Raw genomic sequence first — 18,390 nt, forward strand, 5'->3', positions numbered from 1 at the left:
TCCCGCGTATCGCCAGACGATGGTGCCCGCAGCTGAATCATCCATCTGGTAATTTTACAACGCGCTGGTTCATGGCGTAATACAGCGTACAACACAGGTACCAATTCGTTGGAAATAGATTTTTTTTTTTTAACCAGGGTTTATACGTAAATTCCTTGACATAGTTCAAGATAAATGCTTTAATCTTACTACTCGAACTGTCTGTTTTAAATGATTGTTAAACAGTAATAGTATGCAAAAGCGGCAGTCCTTACGGTGCACTTAGTGTCCGAATTCACTCACTCGTTTTCATTCACTCCTTCAAGTGAACTGTGCGAGTGGACTAATGTAGGGAACAGTGAATGAGGGTATAGGGGGCGATTTCGGATACAGCCCGGGAGATGCTCCTAAACTCCTCATCTATGAAGGAGATATCCGATATTCTACCACCCCATCTCGATTTAGTGGAAGTGGATCTGGTCAAAGTTTCCAGCTGGCCATCAATGGAGCCCAGAATGAAGATAGCGGAGAGTATTACTGCTTTGGTGACTTGGTCATAGATTCACACAGTGATAAAGACCCATACAAAAACCTTCTTCAAGAACCTGCTGGAATCAACTGCAGATTGTGTAAGAGGAAGTGAAACAGGTTAGCAACACACAAAACAGAGAAATTGTGAAGCAGATATTTTATAGGAAACGTCATATTTCAGTGGATTAGAAATAAAATGGCAATAAAAACAGTTTTATCAACTGTACCAAGAAAACAATAGTACTAAAATGTCATTGACCCCAAAAAAAGATGTAGTTGTGTGGGTTTTTTTCCCCTTCAAGAAAATTAAAGGTTAACCTGTGGTGCATTGGTTCTTTAGGAACCGACTCAAGGATCTGATTACAATCGAATCTGCTATACTGCCCTCCTAAGGCAAAATGCAGTAACTACACTAACACTGAAACTGAGAAAAATGCCTTTAAAAGTTTTTACACCAGCTAGCCAAACATGTTGAAACTCTCATCTCTGAAACGAGAGACAATTTAACCAGGAGACAAAACAGTTGTCACAAAGACTTAGCTCAATTTTGACCAAATGTGTAGTTACTGCGCTTTGCGTTTGGAGGGCAGTATATGGCCGACGAGGAGTTGAAAACAAAACGGCAACAAGTGAGTGCACTTACCATACTGATGAGTACTGCATCCTTTATCTAGTTTATTGCCATCCTTTTAAGTTTTGTTCAGTGATTCTTTGTCGGTGTAGAATCAAGATTGCCAAATTTTCACAACAAAACCCCTCCCAATTGCTACTCAAAACTAGCCCGATTGTGTTTCGAAGGGGGTCCAGTTAAAAATCGCGTTGAAGAGGGTAAAATACGCATTTTTTTGGCAGGGTTTACCTGGTACAGTTCGCTCCAGGAACTAAATATCAAGTTATTGGAGTTGCTTAAACTCGTGGACATTAAAAACAATCCGCAACAACAGTGCTAAAGCAACGTTAGTCCAATTATGAAAACCGCGACTTTAGCCTCACTGAATAGCACGCACTTCACACGTCAGACGAAAGCCCGTTTTTTTTTTTTTTTTTTTTACGGCGGCGTAGTGACGCAAATTGTACACAATTGAAGCAAGTGATTTCCCCAGTAATTTCACTTCCAAGTTTTTTTGTAGAGAATTGGTAACAAATAGAGTTTAGATTCTATGCCCGAGGTAGCCTGGCTATCACCAGACCACGTTATGACTTCGTCATGATTCGTGGTCTGGGAACCACATGTTCATTTTCTCGTATTTGAGGCGTGGTTTACGAATGCCCAGAGCCGTTTATTGGGCGATACGAATGTCTATCAAATGCGCCTGTGCGTAGCTCATAGCCAATCGTTTCAATTATACCGGATGACGTATGTAGAGCGAACGCCAAAAGTTGCTCTTTTTTCAAAATAAACTTGCGTTCTAATGTCATTTGTCGCGCCGCTCGCGTCCAGTGTAGACCATGGTGTAGACACGAAAGATAACTTTGCGTCTGCTGCCATGCTGGATCCTTCGGTGAGTCGCATAGAAGGCGTCATCGTCTTGCTGCTCCCTCCCCGTTCTGTGATTGGTTCCCTATCTTAGGTGAAAATTAGGTCCATGGTTTCCAGACTGACTAGAAGCGTGAATAAAATCGCGCTGCGCAAGGCAGTATGGGGACACCCAGGCTATGCCCGAGGCCGAGCACGGACTTATTTCCTGCCACTATCTTCGGGCCGGGCCGGGCCGGGCCGGGCCGGGCGGGGCCATGATCAAGCATTTGTGTTTGTGTTTGTGTTTGTGTGTGTGTGTGTGTGTGTGTGTGTGTGTGTGTGTGTGTGTTTGTTTTTAATCATTACTTAATTAGCCTAATTGAGTGGAGAGCTATGCCATAATTATAAATATTATACGAATATTTTCGCAAAGTCGGCCTGAGCAACACGTGTAGGGCGTAGCAACCGGGGGGGACGGGGGGGACATGTCCCCCGCACTTTTTTTGACCTAGCAGCAATATTTCCGCCATTGTTCTCTGATTTGTTACTTAGATTTGAGTGAACTAACATTTAGCCAATCACAGCGCAAATCTCTTGGGTGTCCTCAAATTGCCACTTTGGTGCTGTAAAATGCCCATTGTTCTTCTATTTAGAATTTATTATACTGTATGAACATCACCATACTGTCCCCCCCCACTTTTAAATTGGCTGCTACGCCCCTGCGTAGGTCTACAAAGTTGCGCAATTTGCAATCATGCGCAGCAGCAACGCTCTAGCTCCCGCGACAGCGTCTCTTCCACTGGCACACATAACACCGGGCCAGCTGTGCTGTAGTGTGTATGTGTATAGCTTAAGTGCAACATGAAGCTTGAAGACGTACAGAAAAAAATTAAAACGGGGGAATTAACTTTGAGCAAGTTTGGAGGAAAGTTGGAGGTATGGAAACATTTTCAACAAGTCGTGGGCAGTGACAACCATTCTGAATAAACAAACAATGCAGTTTGCATGCGTCGTCCTTGTTGCATTTTTCATTAAGATAAATCTAAACTAATTTCTGTAGTTCAAACAACTTAGAATTGTAGTTGAGAACTTCTATTATAACGGCTCACGTATTTAAAAATGGTCGGGTTTAAATTGGGCTCGGGCTCATAATTACAATGTGTCGGACCGGGCCGGGCTCGGACACAAGGTGCACGGGCTCGGGTAGGATCGGGTTTCATTTTTTGGGCCCGTCTAAGCTCTAGTAACAAACAGAATATGATACAATGCCCACCCATGCACATTGCGTTTAATTACGTTAGGGCGTGTTCACACTTGGCGTCTTTTTTGAAACTGCCAGCGTCTGTTTTACATTAAAATCTTATGCAGTAAACCGTGTTTCCGAAAAAAAAGTCCTGAGCGCTTTTTAAACGCCACCGCCGGTGTCCGGCATCTTTTTCTGCACCTCAGAGCGTCTTTTCAAGTTTAAAAAAGTTTTACTTTTCTGAAGAAAATGCCCGTCAAGCGTTTTTTGACAGCTGGCTGACCAATGACAGTCGAGTAGCTAGATCTTTCGTTTCCATAACAACAAGAACAACAAGGAAATTGCCGGTAGATATACTTTTATTTCATTGTTAAACCGACATTCGCCTCCCCGTTAACTTCAAAAACCGACGTGCAGCGCTTCGGGCGTCCTTTTTACTGTCCTATCAAATAAAAGGCAAAAATGTCAAAAAAGAAAAGAGCCAGCTTCCTCTTTTCTCGACATTTCTTCACCACACATATTCAGTGTGTGCACTACTGTTGCAGCTGTTGTTATAGCAACAAAAAGACGCCCTCTGCTGCAAGCTGCCAGATTTTAAAAAAGCCCCTTGTCAACTTTTTCTTGTCAAAAAAGACGCCGAGTGTGAACAAAGTCCCTTTAAGGCAAGTCATGTCACTCGGCGGCAATCTTTGAAACGCCTCTCGGGCATACAAGTGCAGCTCCTATCTGTTTGAATGGGGAAACATCAAATTCTCCAAAACTGTTCACCAAGCTTACGACTAAATTTCATATTTTAAATCTCCAAAGAAATCCAACAAGAACTGCCTCAAAAATATGGTTCCTTGTGCTCCAATAGCGTGAAAAAACGCTTATTTTTCCGGCTAGATGAGCCAGTGCGCATGCGCAGAACTGAGCGCACGTCTTAGAGCGCCGATTGTTTCTATAGCAACCGGGACTTCTAACGGCAGCTGCAGTGACGCGCTGACTTTTCTAATCAACGATTGGCTCTTTCACTAAGAAGGCGGGGCTTCGCGGCCATAATGAGCGTTGCATTTTTCCCCATTCAAAACGTACTCGGTTACTAACGTAACCTCGGTTCTCTCAGAGAGGGAACGAGTACTGCGTAAGCGTAAGCTTACGCTTGGGGAAAATCCTTTCCGCGAGAGATATTGAAGCCAAAAAATTATCCTTAATTTTGTATTAATGTAAAACGCGTTGCCGCAGTGAGCAGACATAGGCGAGGCGTATTGCGTGCCTATTGGCTGCTCTGCAGCAACTGCAGCACCTATTGAGCGAGGCTTGGCGCGAAACCAGCTCCAATGAGGGCATTTCGCGCCTAATACGTCATCTCCCGCCGAAAGTGGCGTGATCCAAGCCTATAAATATCGCTCGAAGGCAGCTACACTCTGGTTTTTTCATCATAAAAGCGCCCAGAGCACGCGCTTGCACGGCAAGGTACGCAGTACTCGTTCCCTCTCTGAGAGAACCGAGGTTACGTTAGTAACCGAGTACGTTCTCTTACGAGAGGTCTCTCGTACTGCGTAAGCGTAAGCTTACGCTTGGGGACCCCATGTAAAACGCCGTGCATGCCAAGATCTGATACCATAGACCCGAGGGCGATAGCCCGGGGTTCATATAGTGCTTGAACGTGCTTGAACGTATAAGGGGATTAGGACCCTAGAAACACTGGCTCCTGGTGTATCCGGGCAGGTAAACGACCTGGATAAACTTGGAACATGGGTCTAGATATCTGTTAATATCTAGACCGATAGCAACTTGGCCTGTAGGGCGGGAACCTCCAAGTTGTAGAATCTTATGAATGTAGACGGAGAGGCCCAGCCTGCCGCCGTACAACTGTCTTGCAAGTTAATCCCACTCGACCAAGCTCACGACGAGGCCACGCCCCTCGTGGAATGTGCTCTGACACCCAGCGGGCATTGCATGCCCTTGGACTCGTACGCCAGTGCAATAGCATCCACTATCCATCTGGATAAAGTCTGTTTTGACGCAGCCATTCCTTTAGAATGCCCGTAAAACGAGACAAACAGCTGTTCTGTCTGTCTAAAAGCAGACGTGCGAGACACATAGACTCTTAGCGCTCTCACTGGACATAAGAGTCTCGCGTCAGCCTCTTCATCCACAACCGGCAGAGCAGACAGTGCAATGACCTGTGCTCGAAACGGTGTGTTAATAGACTTCGGCACATATCCATGCTTGGGTTTGAGTATAACTTTAGAGTCGTTAGGTCCAAACTCCATGCATGTCGCGCCCACGGAGAGCGCGTGCAAGTCTCCTACGCGCTTTACTGAAGCGAGCGCTAGGAGGAATATAGCCTTAAGAGACAGATATTTTAATTCAGCCGCCTGTAGTGGTTCGAATGGTCCGCCCTTCATAGCGTCCAGCACCACAGAAAGGTCCCACGTTGGGACTGAAGGCGGTCTGGGTGGATTTAATCTCTTAGCTCCTCTAAGGAAGCATATGATTAAATCGTTCCTCCCTATTGACTGACCTAGCGTTGTCCTCGAGAACGCTGCTATGGCCGCCACATAAACTTTGAGCGTGGACGGGGACCTGCCCTTGTCCAGCAGCTCTTGTAGGAAGGAAAGTACATCTGTCACTCCACAGTCTGTGGGTGAAGATCCGCGGGCTGTGCACCAGTCCGCAAATATCGACCACTTCGAGGCATAGAGCCGTCTAGTAGATGGAGCCCTAGCCTGTGTGATCGTTGATATCACTCCTGTGGGGAGTTCATCATATATTCCCTGGTGACCCATACATGAAGGGACCACAGCTCGGGGTGAGGGTGCCAAATCGCGCCGCCCGCCTGCGAGAGGAGGTCTCTCCTCACAGGTATTGGCCACGGTGCGATGCTCGTCATCTGCATCAGCGCTGGGAACCAAGGCTGGTTCCCCCAAAACGGCGCTATTAGCAGTATTGCACACCCTTCCTCCTTCACCCTCTCTATCACCTGAGGTAGGAGAGAGACTGGGGGAAAAGCATAAAGAGGACGGCGGGGCCGCGCATGGGCTAGCGCGTCCTTGGCTTTGGAAAAGAATTCTAGACAATGAGCGTTGTCCTGAGATGCAAATAGATCTATCTCCGCTCTGCCGAATGTTTTCCATAATAGTTGCACCGTCTGAGGGTGCAGCGACCATTCGCCCGCCGGAACATTGTTCCTGGACAGTCTGTCTGGTCCTACATTTAGGGTCCCCCGCACGTGCGCTGCCCTCAGCGAGCACAGGTTGCGATGAGCCCATACCAGAAGGCGTTCTGCAAGTGCATGTAGTTTTCTGGACCTGAGACCGCCCTGGCGATTTATGTAAGCCACTACCGATATGTTGTCGGAGCGGACTAATACATGACTTCCCTTCAATAAGGGAAGAAAATATGTCAGCGCATTCTCCACTGCCATCATTTCGAGGCAGTTGATATGCAGCGATTTCTCGCGTTCTGACCACTGGCCGAACGACGGTCTGCCGTCTAGCAGCGCTCCCCATCCCGAGGTGGACGCATCCGTGGACACTACTTTCACCTTCGAGGGTCTCTCTAGAGTGACACCTGTTTGGTACCAGCCGGCTGTTCTCCACGGCATCAGGGCTGTAACGCATCTCTGATTGATCGTGAGACGGAGTCGACCGGACGCCCACGCTCGGCGCGGCACTCGCGCTCTCAGCCAGAACTGCAGTGGGCGCATGCAGAGCATCCCTAACTGTAGAACTGATGATGCTGAGGCCATAAGACCTAACACTCTTTGAAAGGTCTTGAGCGGGGCAGACTTGCTGCGGCAGAGCGCGCTCACTGCGCTCTGAACGTTCAGCGCGCGCACTGACGAAAGCTTCGTCAGCTGTCATTGCCAGCGAGTCCACTTCTATGCCCAGGAAGGAGATATTCTGGCTGGGGTTCAGCGAGCTTTTCTCCCAATTGACTTTCAAACCCAAGTTCTCGAGGTGATCGAGTAACATGGTCGTGTGTTCCCTGAGCATTGAGTGAGATTGCGCTAAAATCAGCCAATCGTCCAAATAATTCAGTATTCGCACGCCTTTCTGTCTGAGCGGGGCGAGCGCTGCGTCCATGCACTTTGTAAATGTACGGGGTGCTAGGGACAAACCGAATGGCAGGACTGTGTACTGATAAGCTTGGCCCTCGAAGGCGAATCTCAAAAATCGCCTGTGACGCGACGCTATCTGTATTTGAAAATACGCGTCTTTCAGATCCACTGACACAAACCAGTCTCCTCGGCACACTTGTGCGAGGATTTTCTTGGTTGTGAGCATTCTGAACTTTCGCTTCACTAGCGCTTTGTTCAGTTGCCTTAGATCTAGTGGTCACTTCGGCTCGTAGCAGGTGTGCTGCATCTGCCTTTATCGTGGTCTCGACGCGCGCCGTGTAACGGCGAGGGCGTCGTCGAAACTGGAGCGAATAGCCTCTCTTTATAATGTCCAGCACCCATTTTGAGACCCCTGGGAGTTTTTCCCATGCATCTATCATGTAATGCGAGGGGTGGGTGCGAAGCGCGCTCCGATCTGTTACTAACGGAGCCGCTTCGGTGTCTGTGACATGCAAGGCTCGGGGTACGCTGACCGCGGGGACTGCTTTCTCTGTGTGTATATGTGGTTGCGTGATAACGGCACATTTAACACACTCGATGCAGCTTTAAGCCGCGTATACTGGGCGTCGTCCGGTTTACAGAAACCGTAAGACCTGCCTGATGTAATATGTGTGGGCACTCTGGGGTGGGCACATATACCACATGCGAAGTCGGTGAAACTGTAGCGAATAGCCTCCTTTAATAATGTCCAGCACCCATTGTGAAACCCCTGGGAGCTTTTCCCATGCATTTACCTGTAACGCAAGGGGGTAGGTGCGAAGCGCGCTCCGATCTGTCAATAACGGAGTCGCTTCGGTGCGTTGTGACGCACGAGTGACTGTGACATTCGAGGCTCGGGGTACACTGACCGCGGGGACTGCTATCTTTGTGTGTATATGTGGTTGCGTAGTAACGGGCACATTCAACACACTCAGCGCAGCCTTTAGCCGTGTAAACGGGGCGTCGTCCGGTTCGTTTTTACAGAAACCGTAAGACCTGCCTGATGTGATATGTGTGGGCACTCTGGGGTGGGCACATTTATCACATGTGAAGCGCAGCCGATTCGGGTCGACTTTATGTGCGCGGGTTTTGTATGACAGGATGTGCTCATGTGTATGTGCATGCGAGCTACACACAAAACACCTTCGGCTATGGCCGGAACACCCGAAAATACACTCCTTTGAGGATTTAATTGGGTAGCCGTGAGAACGGCTCTTGAGTGCAGACAAGCAGGCTGCAGCGCCGGCTTGATGACTGCGGATAACGCTGGAACAGCCACATTTCTTGGAGCTGAGCGAGCGAATACTTTCGGTGGGAGTCTGGCAGCCGCGGGACTCGCGCACCGGCGTTCAACACTCCAAACAGCGTTCGCCTGCATAGAGCGAACGCACTCCTGGTTTCGTTTTTACAGAAACCGGTTGACGTGCATAATGAGGTGTCTGTGAGCACTGTGAAGCGGGCACATTTAACACTCCAAAACAACGTTCGCCTGCATAGAGCGGATGCACTGTTGGTTTCGTTTTAACAGAAACCGGTTGACGTGCATAATGAGGTGTCTGTGAGCACTGTGAAGCGGGCACATTTAACATCCCAAAGCATAGAGTTAATGCACTGTTGGTTTCGTTTTTACAGAAACCAACAGTGCATAATGTGGTGTCTGTGGGCACTGTGAAGCGGGCACATTTACCACGTGTGACGCGCAATCGATCTGAGTCGATTTTATGTGCGCTGTGTTTGTGTGTAGAGATGAGCACTGGTTAGTGGGCATATTCATACGACACATGAAACACCATCGGCCGTGGCCGGGACACCAGATAATACACTTTATTGGGGGTTTATCTGTGTAGCCGTGGGAACGACTTTTGTGTGCAGGCAAACGGGCGACGGAGCCGGTTTGTTGGCTGCAGAAAACACTGGAACAGTCACATTTCCTGGAACTGGACGAGCGAATAACTTTGGTGGGGGTCCGGCAACCGCGGGACTCGTACACTGTCGTTTTCCCAGATGTGCTAGGACGATTTCGGAGGCTCAGGTTTCAACTCAATCCTGGGCCGCGGGCCGCGTCTGGCGGGGCGGCGGCCAGACGAGAAAAACGTCAGAAAGCGTTAACCACGGGTGCCTCTCAGCAACGGTGAGAGACCATGTTACGCAGCGCTGACGCGGCTAGGCGGCGGCGAGAGCGCGGCGAAGCAGGTTTGACGTCTGACGGCAAGCTTTAGAGGGGAGGGCCGACTTAGCACGCCGTCCAGCGGAGGGCAGACATAAGTGGGCTGCTATCGCCTCTTCTGAGCAGCATGCGCGTTCCCGCTTTGGCGGGAAACGGAAATCCTCTTCCTCCTTCATGGCCCCCCTCGTCAGCGGCGTCGATGGAAGCGGTGGCATACAGCGGCCGCTTTACGTCCGGAACAGAGGCTGACGAGGTCGATGAAGCAGGCGGGCGAACCGGCGAGCTTTGTCATCTGGAGGAAGGGTCCGGGGCCCGCTGGGCACAGCGCTTTTTACGGCGCGACACCGCGCGGGCGGGGGAGCAGTCTCAGTGAAGAAGGCAAGGCAAGTCCTCAGAGTCGCCATTGGCATCTGCACGAGCCGTATGAAAGCATCTTTAAAAAGACACTTTGCTCTCTTAGAGAAACAGTGTGTATCGCAGCGGCGACACACACTGTAGATTATAAAGGATTATAAAGGATATAGGCGCCGGAAAGCGCAGCAGGAAGGCACGGAAGGCGGCGTGGCCAGCAGTTCCAATGGCTCGTCCCGCTGAGATGCTTGCAGTCGACGGCGGCTTCTTCTCCGGCTCCAGCGATGCGTGAGCTTCGCTTGAAGGATGAAAAAATCAGAGTGTAGCTGCCTTCGAGCGATATTTATAGGCTTGGATCACGCCACTTTCGGCGGGAGATGACGTATTAGGCGCGAAATGCCCTCATTGGAGCTGGTTTCGCGCCAAGCCTCGCTCGATAGGTGCTGCAGTTGCTGCAGAGCAGCCAATAGGCACGCAATACGCCTCGCCTATGTCTGCTCACTGCGGCAACGCGTTTTACATTAATACAAAATTAAGGATAATTTTTTGGCTTCAATATCTCTCGCGGAAAGGATTTTCCCCAAGCGTAAGCTTACGCTTACGCAGTACGAGAGACCTCTCGTAAGAGAACTACAAGAGTAGTTACTTTTTATGGAAAGTTGCGTTTTCACACCAAAAGTCCCAGGCTTAGAGAAAAGTAAATTTACGTCTGTACAGTAGACTGCAGAAGAAAAGATGACAACTTTTCAGCAATAAAAGAAAAAAGAAAAACAAATTATCATTTTGAGTCATTTTTGCTTATTAGTATGGATGTATTGGAACATCGAAGGTCGGCAGCAAAGACATTGGTTAATAAAATTGGATTAAATACATAAAGCATATTTGTGTTATTTAAAATATTTAATTATTGCAGGTTTGCGTTGAATTTTACTGTTTTTGTTCATTTTGAGGAATACTATATCTGTTTTTTTTTTGTGAGTGAGATGAATTAATGTATGTTTACATTTATTCTAGAACTAACTAAGGTAACATCTTAATTACTCTTGATTTCTCTCAACAAAAAACTCATGTCAATTAAAAAGTAATGAGTTACTTTACTAGTTACTTGGAATGGAAAAGTAATATTATTATGTAACTTGCGTTACTTGTAATGCGTTACCCTCAACACTGGTTGCAAGATGGGTTTTCCCATACCCGCTGTGCAACTTTTCTTCCTGTAAAAGCAGACACCGCCATTTATAAATTTTATGGGTCTGGCTTCAGGTCTCATCCACATCCAGATTTTTTTAGCTGTACAAAACAGTTGGCTTTGTTGCTTCATATTGCAAATTGGTATGTCTTACCATATTATTTTAATGTATCACCTTAATTATGAGCACACTGGTTTGTAGTGCAAACAGTTTTACTGTTTACTGCGTGTTATTCTTGTTATTTCCTAATAGAGGGCTTACACGATTTTGTATCATGATTTGGTCGCTTAACGTTATAACGTTATATATACAGATGCTCAGCCATTTTGGCGATACTTGGATGTAGTCAACAACATGGATTGCGTGGTTAATGTACTACTAAATACATTGTTCTGCTAATTTATGCTATCTATTCTAAACCATGGAAAAAAAATTGTGGAAGCTGCTAAATCAGTTTTTTTGCACTCTTCTCCTTGATTTGTTATAACTTTTGGCAGTCTATAGTACTCCAAATGTTTTTACTGGTCCGACAGATTAGTACACCCCAAAACATGACAATAACTGACCAATTTTAGTAGCAATAATCAACTAAATATGCAAGTTTTGTTTGGTTCAGTGGCATTCTTTACGTTCAGTCTCGCCAATATGGCCGATTGATGACGTCGTGAAAGCAATCTAAAATTTGTAGTTGGTTCACATGATAGCACAAAAAAGTGATAACATTGTGATAACATAAAAACGTGAAAATAAATTCAGTCATTTTAATAGAGACAGTTTAACTTTATTCGCTTAAGTAAATGCTCATGACAAAGAACTTCTTAGTGTATCCCACAGAAATGTACATCTTAATGCATTCCACAAAAGTCATCACCGAAACCATGTAGTCAGTTGGTTAGCTGGTTGACTAACCAGTATCCATCTCATTTCTCACATGTGTGATCTGTATAAAATGTGGTTTGTTACTGTTTTATTTTCAATTAGTGTTATTAGACTCCAGCAAACAGCGATGTTTATATAAGGCAATACATTCCTGTATATGCGAAACACTCCAGCTGCATATTAAGACATTCTTGTGATAGCTGACAGGGACTCACATTCATTTGATTGGCCTTAACCACATACGATACATTTGGAAGATAGCATTTGACAAGCTAAACGACAGAGAACTCTCAAGAAAATGTACATCATAATTGACCCTTCAATCCAATCATGCCATAGCAACGCTAAGTTTAGTATTTCCTCGGGACAGTAACATCATCTACGCAAGTAAGTCAGTGTTAATGCTTCTACCTATGCTACCTCAGATTAAAAAAATGTGTCCAAATGCAAATCATAACACAAATAGGCATTTACAATATAAGAGCATTAGCATTAGTGTAAACTGTTTTAATGGCAAGGCAACAGTTTGAAGAGAAACTTGTTAAGCATAACGTATGTTTATATACTTGCGTAGAGTATGTTTCTGGCCTAGAACTGTGTTTAAGCCACAAAACAATTGGCAATATTGAACTTTAGCAAATTAGTTTTTTCTAAACATCTTTTGAGCTCTACCAAGCAGACACCTCCAACACCACATATGCAGAATTGCCCTTAAGCATCCCATGGGATTGTGGGAAGGACGGTTCCTACAGTGACACCTGGAGATGCTGGACGGAGACTCAGGGAGGTTTCTGGTGCCTCCTAACCTGGCCAATATTGCCATTTAGACCTTAATTTCAACCATCCGTGCTAACTGACAAACTGGATCATTCGTTTCCATTGTCCTTCTCCTTCTGTTGGCAGGCCTCCCTCTCAGGTTCCACTGGCATGTAAATGTCCATCGCCATGGCAACAGACCATTGTCATTCATATGGTTGTTATGGCACTAGCGGACCCACGGTGTCGGTTCAAAGCGTCCTCCAGAAACGCCACTATCTTGTCGCCATCCTCCTGTGAAAAGGAATATAGCAAAATACGGGCATAGAACAAGAAGTTGAACAAGAAGTTGTTGACCATATTGAAAATAAGAATTCTGCAGTATGTAAAGTGAATCAGTCTGGTTTTAGTCTCACCTCACTGATGAAAGAATGATGGATAAGTTCGTTGACCAAATCTCTGGAACTGTCATCTGAAATGTCCACATACACAGGATTTAGTACATGATATTTTACCAATCCCAGAAAACTGTAACTTCAAATTATAGTCATTATAGTTGAACACTGATTAGCATGTTTGAATATTTGAAAACTAATTTCAAAGCTACATCATTAGTCGAACGTTTTTGAACAGTAAGATTTTTAATGTTTTTTAAAGAAATAATGTCAATGTTTTTTCTACTCACCAAGCCTGTATTCATTTGATCCAAAGTACAGCAAAAATGGCAAAATTGCAAAATATATTGCTATTTAGAAAAACTGTTTCTATTTTAATATATTTTAAAATGTGTTTTAATAGCTTAATTTTTAGCATCATTACCCCAGTCACATGATTCATCGGAAATATTTTTTTTATTATGATGTTGTAAACAGCTGAGTAGATTTTTTTTTTCAGGTTTCTTTGATGAAAAGAAAGATTAGAAGAACAGCATTTATCTGAAATTGAAATCTTTTGCAACATTATAAATGTCTTTAACATCACTTTTGATAAATTCAAAGCATCCTTGCTAAATAAAAGTATTAATTTCTATTATTATTATTATTATGTTAGTTAACAGCTCAGTAGAATTTTTTCAGATTTCTTTGATGAATAGAAAGTTCAGAAGAACAGCATTTCAGATAAATGCTATCTTTGGATCTTTCTATTCATTAATGAATCCTGAATGTACTCAACTGTTTGTAAATATTAATAATAATAATAATAATAATAATAATAAAATGTTTCTTGAGCAGCAAATCAGCATATTAGAATGATTTCAGAAGAATCATGTGACACTGAAGACTGGAATGATGATGCTGAAAATTCAGCTTTGATCACAGAAATAAATTATATTTGAAAATATATTCAAATAGAAAGCGGTTATTTTAAATAGTAAAAATATTTCACACTATAACTGATTTTTCTGTATTTTGGATCGAATAAATGCAGGCTTGGAGAGCAGAAGAGACTTCTTTAAAAAAACATTAAAAAATCCTACTCTTCAAAAACTTTTGACTGGTAGTTTAATACAATACATAATTTTTGTTCCAAACCAGTGTTGTTTGAATATACTATTATAAAATGTAGTAATATGTATATAAAAAAAAAAGACAAAAGCACCACAGAATTACTAAAACTTAAGTGCAATCATTTATTATTTCATTTTATTTTTATTTAGCTTTTATTTAGTTGTATTTCGGTTTTAGAACTGTTTAGTAAAAAAAATAAGTGAGTTGCCAAAGCAACATTTCTTCATCTAATATTTATATTTTATTTTATTCCAGCTTTATTTCATGTACTAAAAAAAACCAATAAATTAAATTTAATAGTTTTAGTTAACAACATCAACAATAAGTATTACTAAGTTCTAAGTACTAAGCACTAAGGTTTAACTTAGTTTGAATTAAAAAAAAATTGTATGAATTATACCTTCACTGAAATATCACAATTTAAATTAAAAATTTTATGGCACCCTACAATGCAGTATTGTTTGAGTGGCATTCAATTTTAGCCACCATTGCACTTACATGGCGAAGAGATGAAAATATTTGGAAAATATAATTGGAAAAAAAAAGATACACTTACGTGGCATAATATCACAGCTGAGCTGCCGATGAAGTTTATCATCCAGTTTCAAGAAAAGAGTGAGCTGTGAAAACAGATATCAATTTAATTGCCTCTGATTCAAAATATGTTGCCTTTAACATGAGTACAATAGTCTAGATCAGGAGTTCTCAACTCTGGCCCTCGAGGTCCATTTTCCTGCAGAGTTTAGCTCCAACCCTATTCAAACACACCTGAACAAGCTAATCAAGCTCTTCATCATTACTAGAAAGTTACAGGCAGGTGAGTTTGATCAAGGTTGGAGGTAAACTCTGCAGGAAAGTGGACCTCGAGGGCCAGAGTTGAGAACCTCTGGTCTAGATTATCATTAATAACAATTAAAACAAATGTAGATAAATCAAAAGACACAAAGGACTAAACTGAGAATCCCAATCCCATTCTAATACCATTGTGTCACTGATGAAGAGCAATCTTAAAGAGATAGTTCACCCAAAAATAAAAATTACTCACCCTCATGTCATTCCCAAACCGTTGATGAACTTCGTTCATCTTCAGAACACAAATCAAGACATTTTAGATGAAATCTGAGAGCTTTCTGACCCTTCACAGCAAATGATTTCTCCTCTCCTCTGGGAGTTTGCTGCCATTAATGAGAGTGCCATGACAGCTTTCATCTTAATTTGTGTTCTGAAGATGAACAAAGGTCTTACATGTTTGGACACGAGGATGGGTAATTATTAACAGAATTTTCATTTTAGAGTGAACTAACTCTTTAAGTGAATCTTTCTGAGATATTAATTGCTATTCAAGCAAAATAGCCTGTGTACTAAACTGTGACCAACTCACATGGGTTTTAGTGGTTTCTTCATTAGACTCCAGGTTACAATGCATCTGCACCACCTAGAACAATAACAATTTAAGATTAAACAGGAAATAACTTGAACTGCACTTAAATATCTTAAATGTGTATTGATGAGAACACACACCTTCCTGGTTTCAGCTTCTTGTGGCTCGGGCGTGGGGGTCTTCACTGCCTCCACCTGTTCTTGGGACATGGAGATGGCACGAGGTACAGGATGGGGTCGAACAGATGCGAAATTCATCAGTGGGTAAATGCCATTCCTGAATGGGAAATGCAAGTAAACATTATAAACTACAAAACCACAGCCTACTTTTTACCATTATTACTTTTATCTGGCAATACTTACTTCACATCCTCCAGAAACTTATCCAGCTCCAGAGGAGAAACATGAGAATACCTGCAGGACAGTAGAAAGCAAACAAAATAATTGATCAAACTTACATCACTGTACTATATTACATATCATATCATATATCAAATCATGTCAGATCAGATGTCATAGTACTATTATAATATGTGACCCTGGACCACAAAACCAGTCATAAGGTTAAATTTTACAAAACTGAGATATATACATCATATAAAAGCTCAATAAATAAGCTTTCTATTGATGTATAGTTTGTTAGGATCGGACAATATTTGGCCGAGATACAACTATTTGAAAATCTGGAATCTGAGGGTGCAAAAAAATCCAAATACTGAGAAAATCACCTTTAAAGTTGTCCAAATTAAGTTCTTAACAATGCATATTACTAATCAAAAATTACATTTTGATAGGTTTACAGTAGGAATTTTACAAAAAATCTTAATGTAACATGATCTTTACTTAATTTCCTAATGATTTTTGACATAAAAGAAAAATCAATAATTTTGACCCATACAATGTATTTTTGGCCATTGCTACAAATATACCCCAGCGACTTAAGACTGGTTTTGTGGTCCAGGGTCACATATTGTTTAAAAGTTAACATTTTTCAAAGAAGCCTCTTATGCTTACCAAGCCTGCAATTATTTGAACAAAAAATACAGTAAAAAAAATAAATATTATTGCAATTTAAAATAACAGTTTTCTATTTGAATATATTTTAAAATGTAATTTATTCCTGTGACGCAAAGCTGAATTTTCAGTATCATTACTCCAGTCTTCATTGTCACATGATCCTTCAGAAATCATTTTAATATGCTAATTTGTTACGCAAGAAACATTTATTATTATCAGTGATGAAAACCCAAGTTGAAGTTTACCCAAAAATTACATTTGTTAGGATTCTTTGATGAATAGAATGTTAAAAAGGGCAGGATATATTTGAAATAGAAATATGAATTGTTTGTTGTAATTGTTTTTACTTTCTATTTGGATGCTTGCTTCATACAATTGTTTATTTTATTTTATTTTTTTATAACAAATAGAATCTTAGTAACCCGAACTTTAGAACAATAGTGTAAGATGTGAGGGTGAGACTTACTTGAGCTGAACGCGAGGACGATCTTTGAGAATAATCTCTGCCATGACTCCATTTGGGTCGAATGATTTGGTCTTTTCCTCCACACAGTTCTCTGGAAGCATGTCTTTAAAGCCAGATAAATAAATTGTATTATTTTAATAGTAATAAAAATCGATTTTAAAAATCCCAATGTGTCATTTATGTAATCCTTCACAAGAAATTATCATAAATAAAATGATTTTTTTATTACATGGCTTGAAATACTTGATTGTGATTGGTCAGTTAGAACACACAAATATTATTTTGTACACTGACTGCTAAATTGTACAACTGTTCCAACACATCAGTCTAATAAAATAATTCTAACTCAAACCAATCTTTCTCTCCAGTAATGTATAGTCACAGACCATTCATTTTTTTCTGTGCAGTTAGAATCAATACATTCTTATTTTTCATCTATTTTGAAGCATGCTTACACTGGTTATTGATGAGGCAGTGTGCAGCGAGCAGCTTCAGTGAGTGCACTTCAAACAGCACACGGTGAAACAGCAGGTCATGCGCCGTCGGCCGGAGTCTGGGATTGTGACGCACACACATCTGGGTGAACTCCTAAACATGAAAGAACACTGTGTTATTTTCGTGTGAAAGTTGTGAACACAACAAAGATTACTGGAGTATGCTTTAGAAGAACATACTATTTGTGTATCTGGACAATAAAACCAGTCTTAGGTAGCACGGGTATATTTGTAGCAATAGCCAAAAATACACTGTATGGGTCAAAACTATTAATTTTCCTTTTGTGCCAAAAATCATTAGGGTATTAAGTAAAGATCATTTTCCATGAAGATAAGATATGTAATATGCATTGCTAGGAACTTAATTTGGACAATTTTAAAGGCGATTTTCTCAGTATTTAAATTTTTTTTTGGAACCTAAGCTTATTTATTTAACTTTCAGATGATGTATGAATCACAATTTTAAAAAAAGACCATTATGACTGGTTTTGTGGTCCAGGGTCACATTTTAGTTTTTTTCTACTTCAAAATTTCATGTTTAATTTAATGTGTTACTTGCTGTTTCTTTGTAACTGTTTATAAAATTCACTAGCAATTTCAGAGTGATTTTTTTAAACCTTTTTTTTTTTTAGATTTTCTTTTCATTTTAGTTAAAGTTTTAGTAATTTTTTGTAAAAAAAAAAAAATCTAGTTTTTAAACTGTCTTAGTAACAATATTTAAGTGCAATGAGAAAAATAAGATTTTTTTTGACAAGGCTAGTTGACAAGGCTAGTTTTACAGAATTCATCAGAATTAAAAGAAGTTTTTTTATATTTTACTTAAGTAAATTTTATTTTATTTCACATAATGAAAATGTTTTCTTTATAGTTTTAGTTTCAGTTA

The 18,390-nt window shown here is 42.0% G+C and overlaps 1 protein-coding gene across 1 annotated transcript in view; it reads right to left on the minus strand.

The window, feature by feature from the left end:
- Nucleotides 1-11,766: 11,766 nt before the first annotated feature.
- LOC141300106 (nuclear receptor-binding protein 2-like) overlaps nucleotides 11,767-18,390 on the minus strand; it is a 41,042-nt gene continuing 34,418 nt past the window's right edge. Inside the window, exons 11-18 of the mRNA XM_073830417.1 lie at nucleotides 17,469-17,601; nucleotides 17,014-17,116; nucleotides 15,894-15,944; nucleotides 15,672-15,807; nucleotides 15,532-15,585; nucleotides 14,707-14,770; nucleotides 13,059-13,114; nucleotides 11,767-12,936 (exon numbers count right to left, since the gene is read on the minus strand). Of these exons, the coding sequence (XP_073686518.1) occupies nucleotides 12,853-12,936; nucleotides 13,059-13,114; nucleotides 14,707-14,770; nucleotides 15,532-15,585; nucleotides 15,672-15,807; nucleotides 15,894-15,944; nucleotides 17,014-17,116; nucleotides 17,469-17,601 (681 nt within the window). The 3' untranslated portion in view covers nucleotides 11,767-12,852. The remainder of the gene's footprint in view (nucleotides 12,937-13,058; nucleotides 13,115-14,706; nucleotides 14,771-15,531; nucleotides 15,586-15,671; nucleotides 15,808-15,893; nucleotides 15,945-17,013; nucleotides 17,117-17,468; nucleotides 17,602-18,390) is intronic.

This window comes from Garra rufa, chromosome 24, assembly GCF_049309525.1.
Source record: "Garra rufa chromosome 24, GarRuf1.0, whole genome shotgun sequence".
Taxonomy (NCBI): domain Eukaryota; kingdom Metazoa; phylum Chordata; class Actinopteri; order Cypriniformes; family Cyprinidae; genus Garra; species Garra rufa.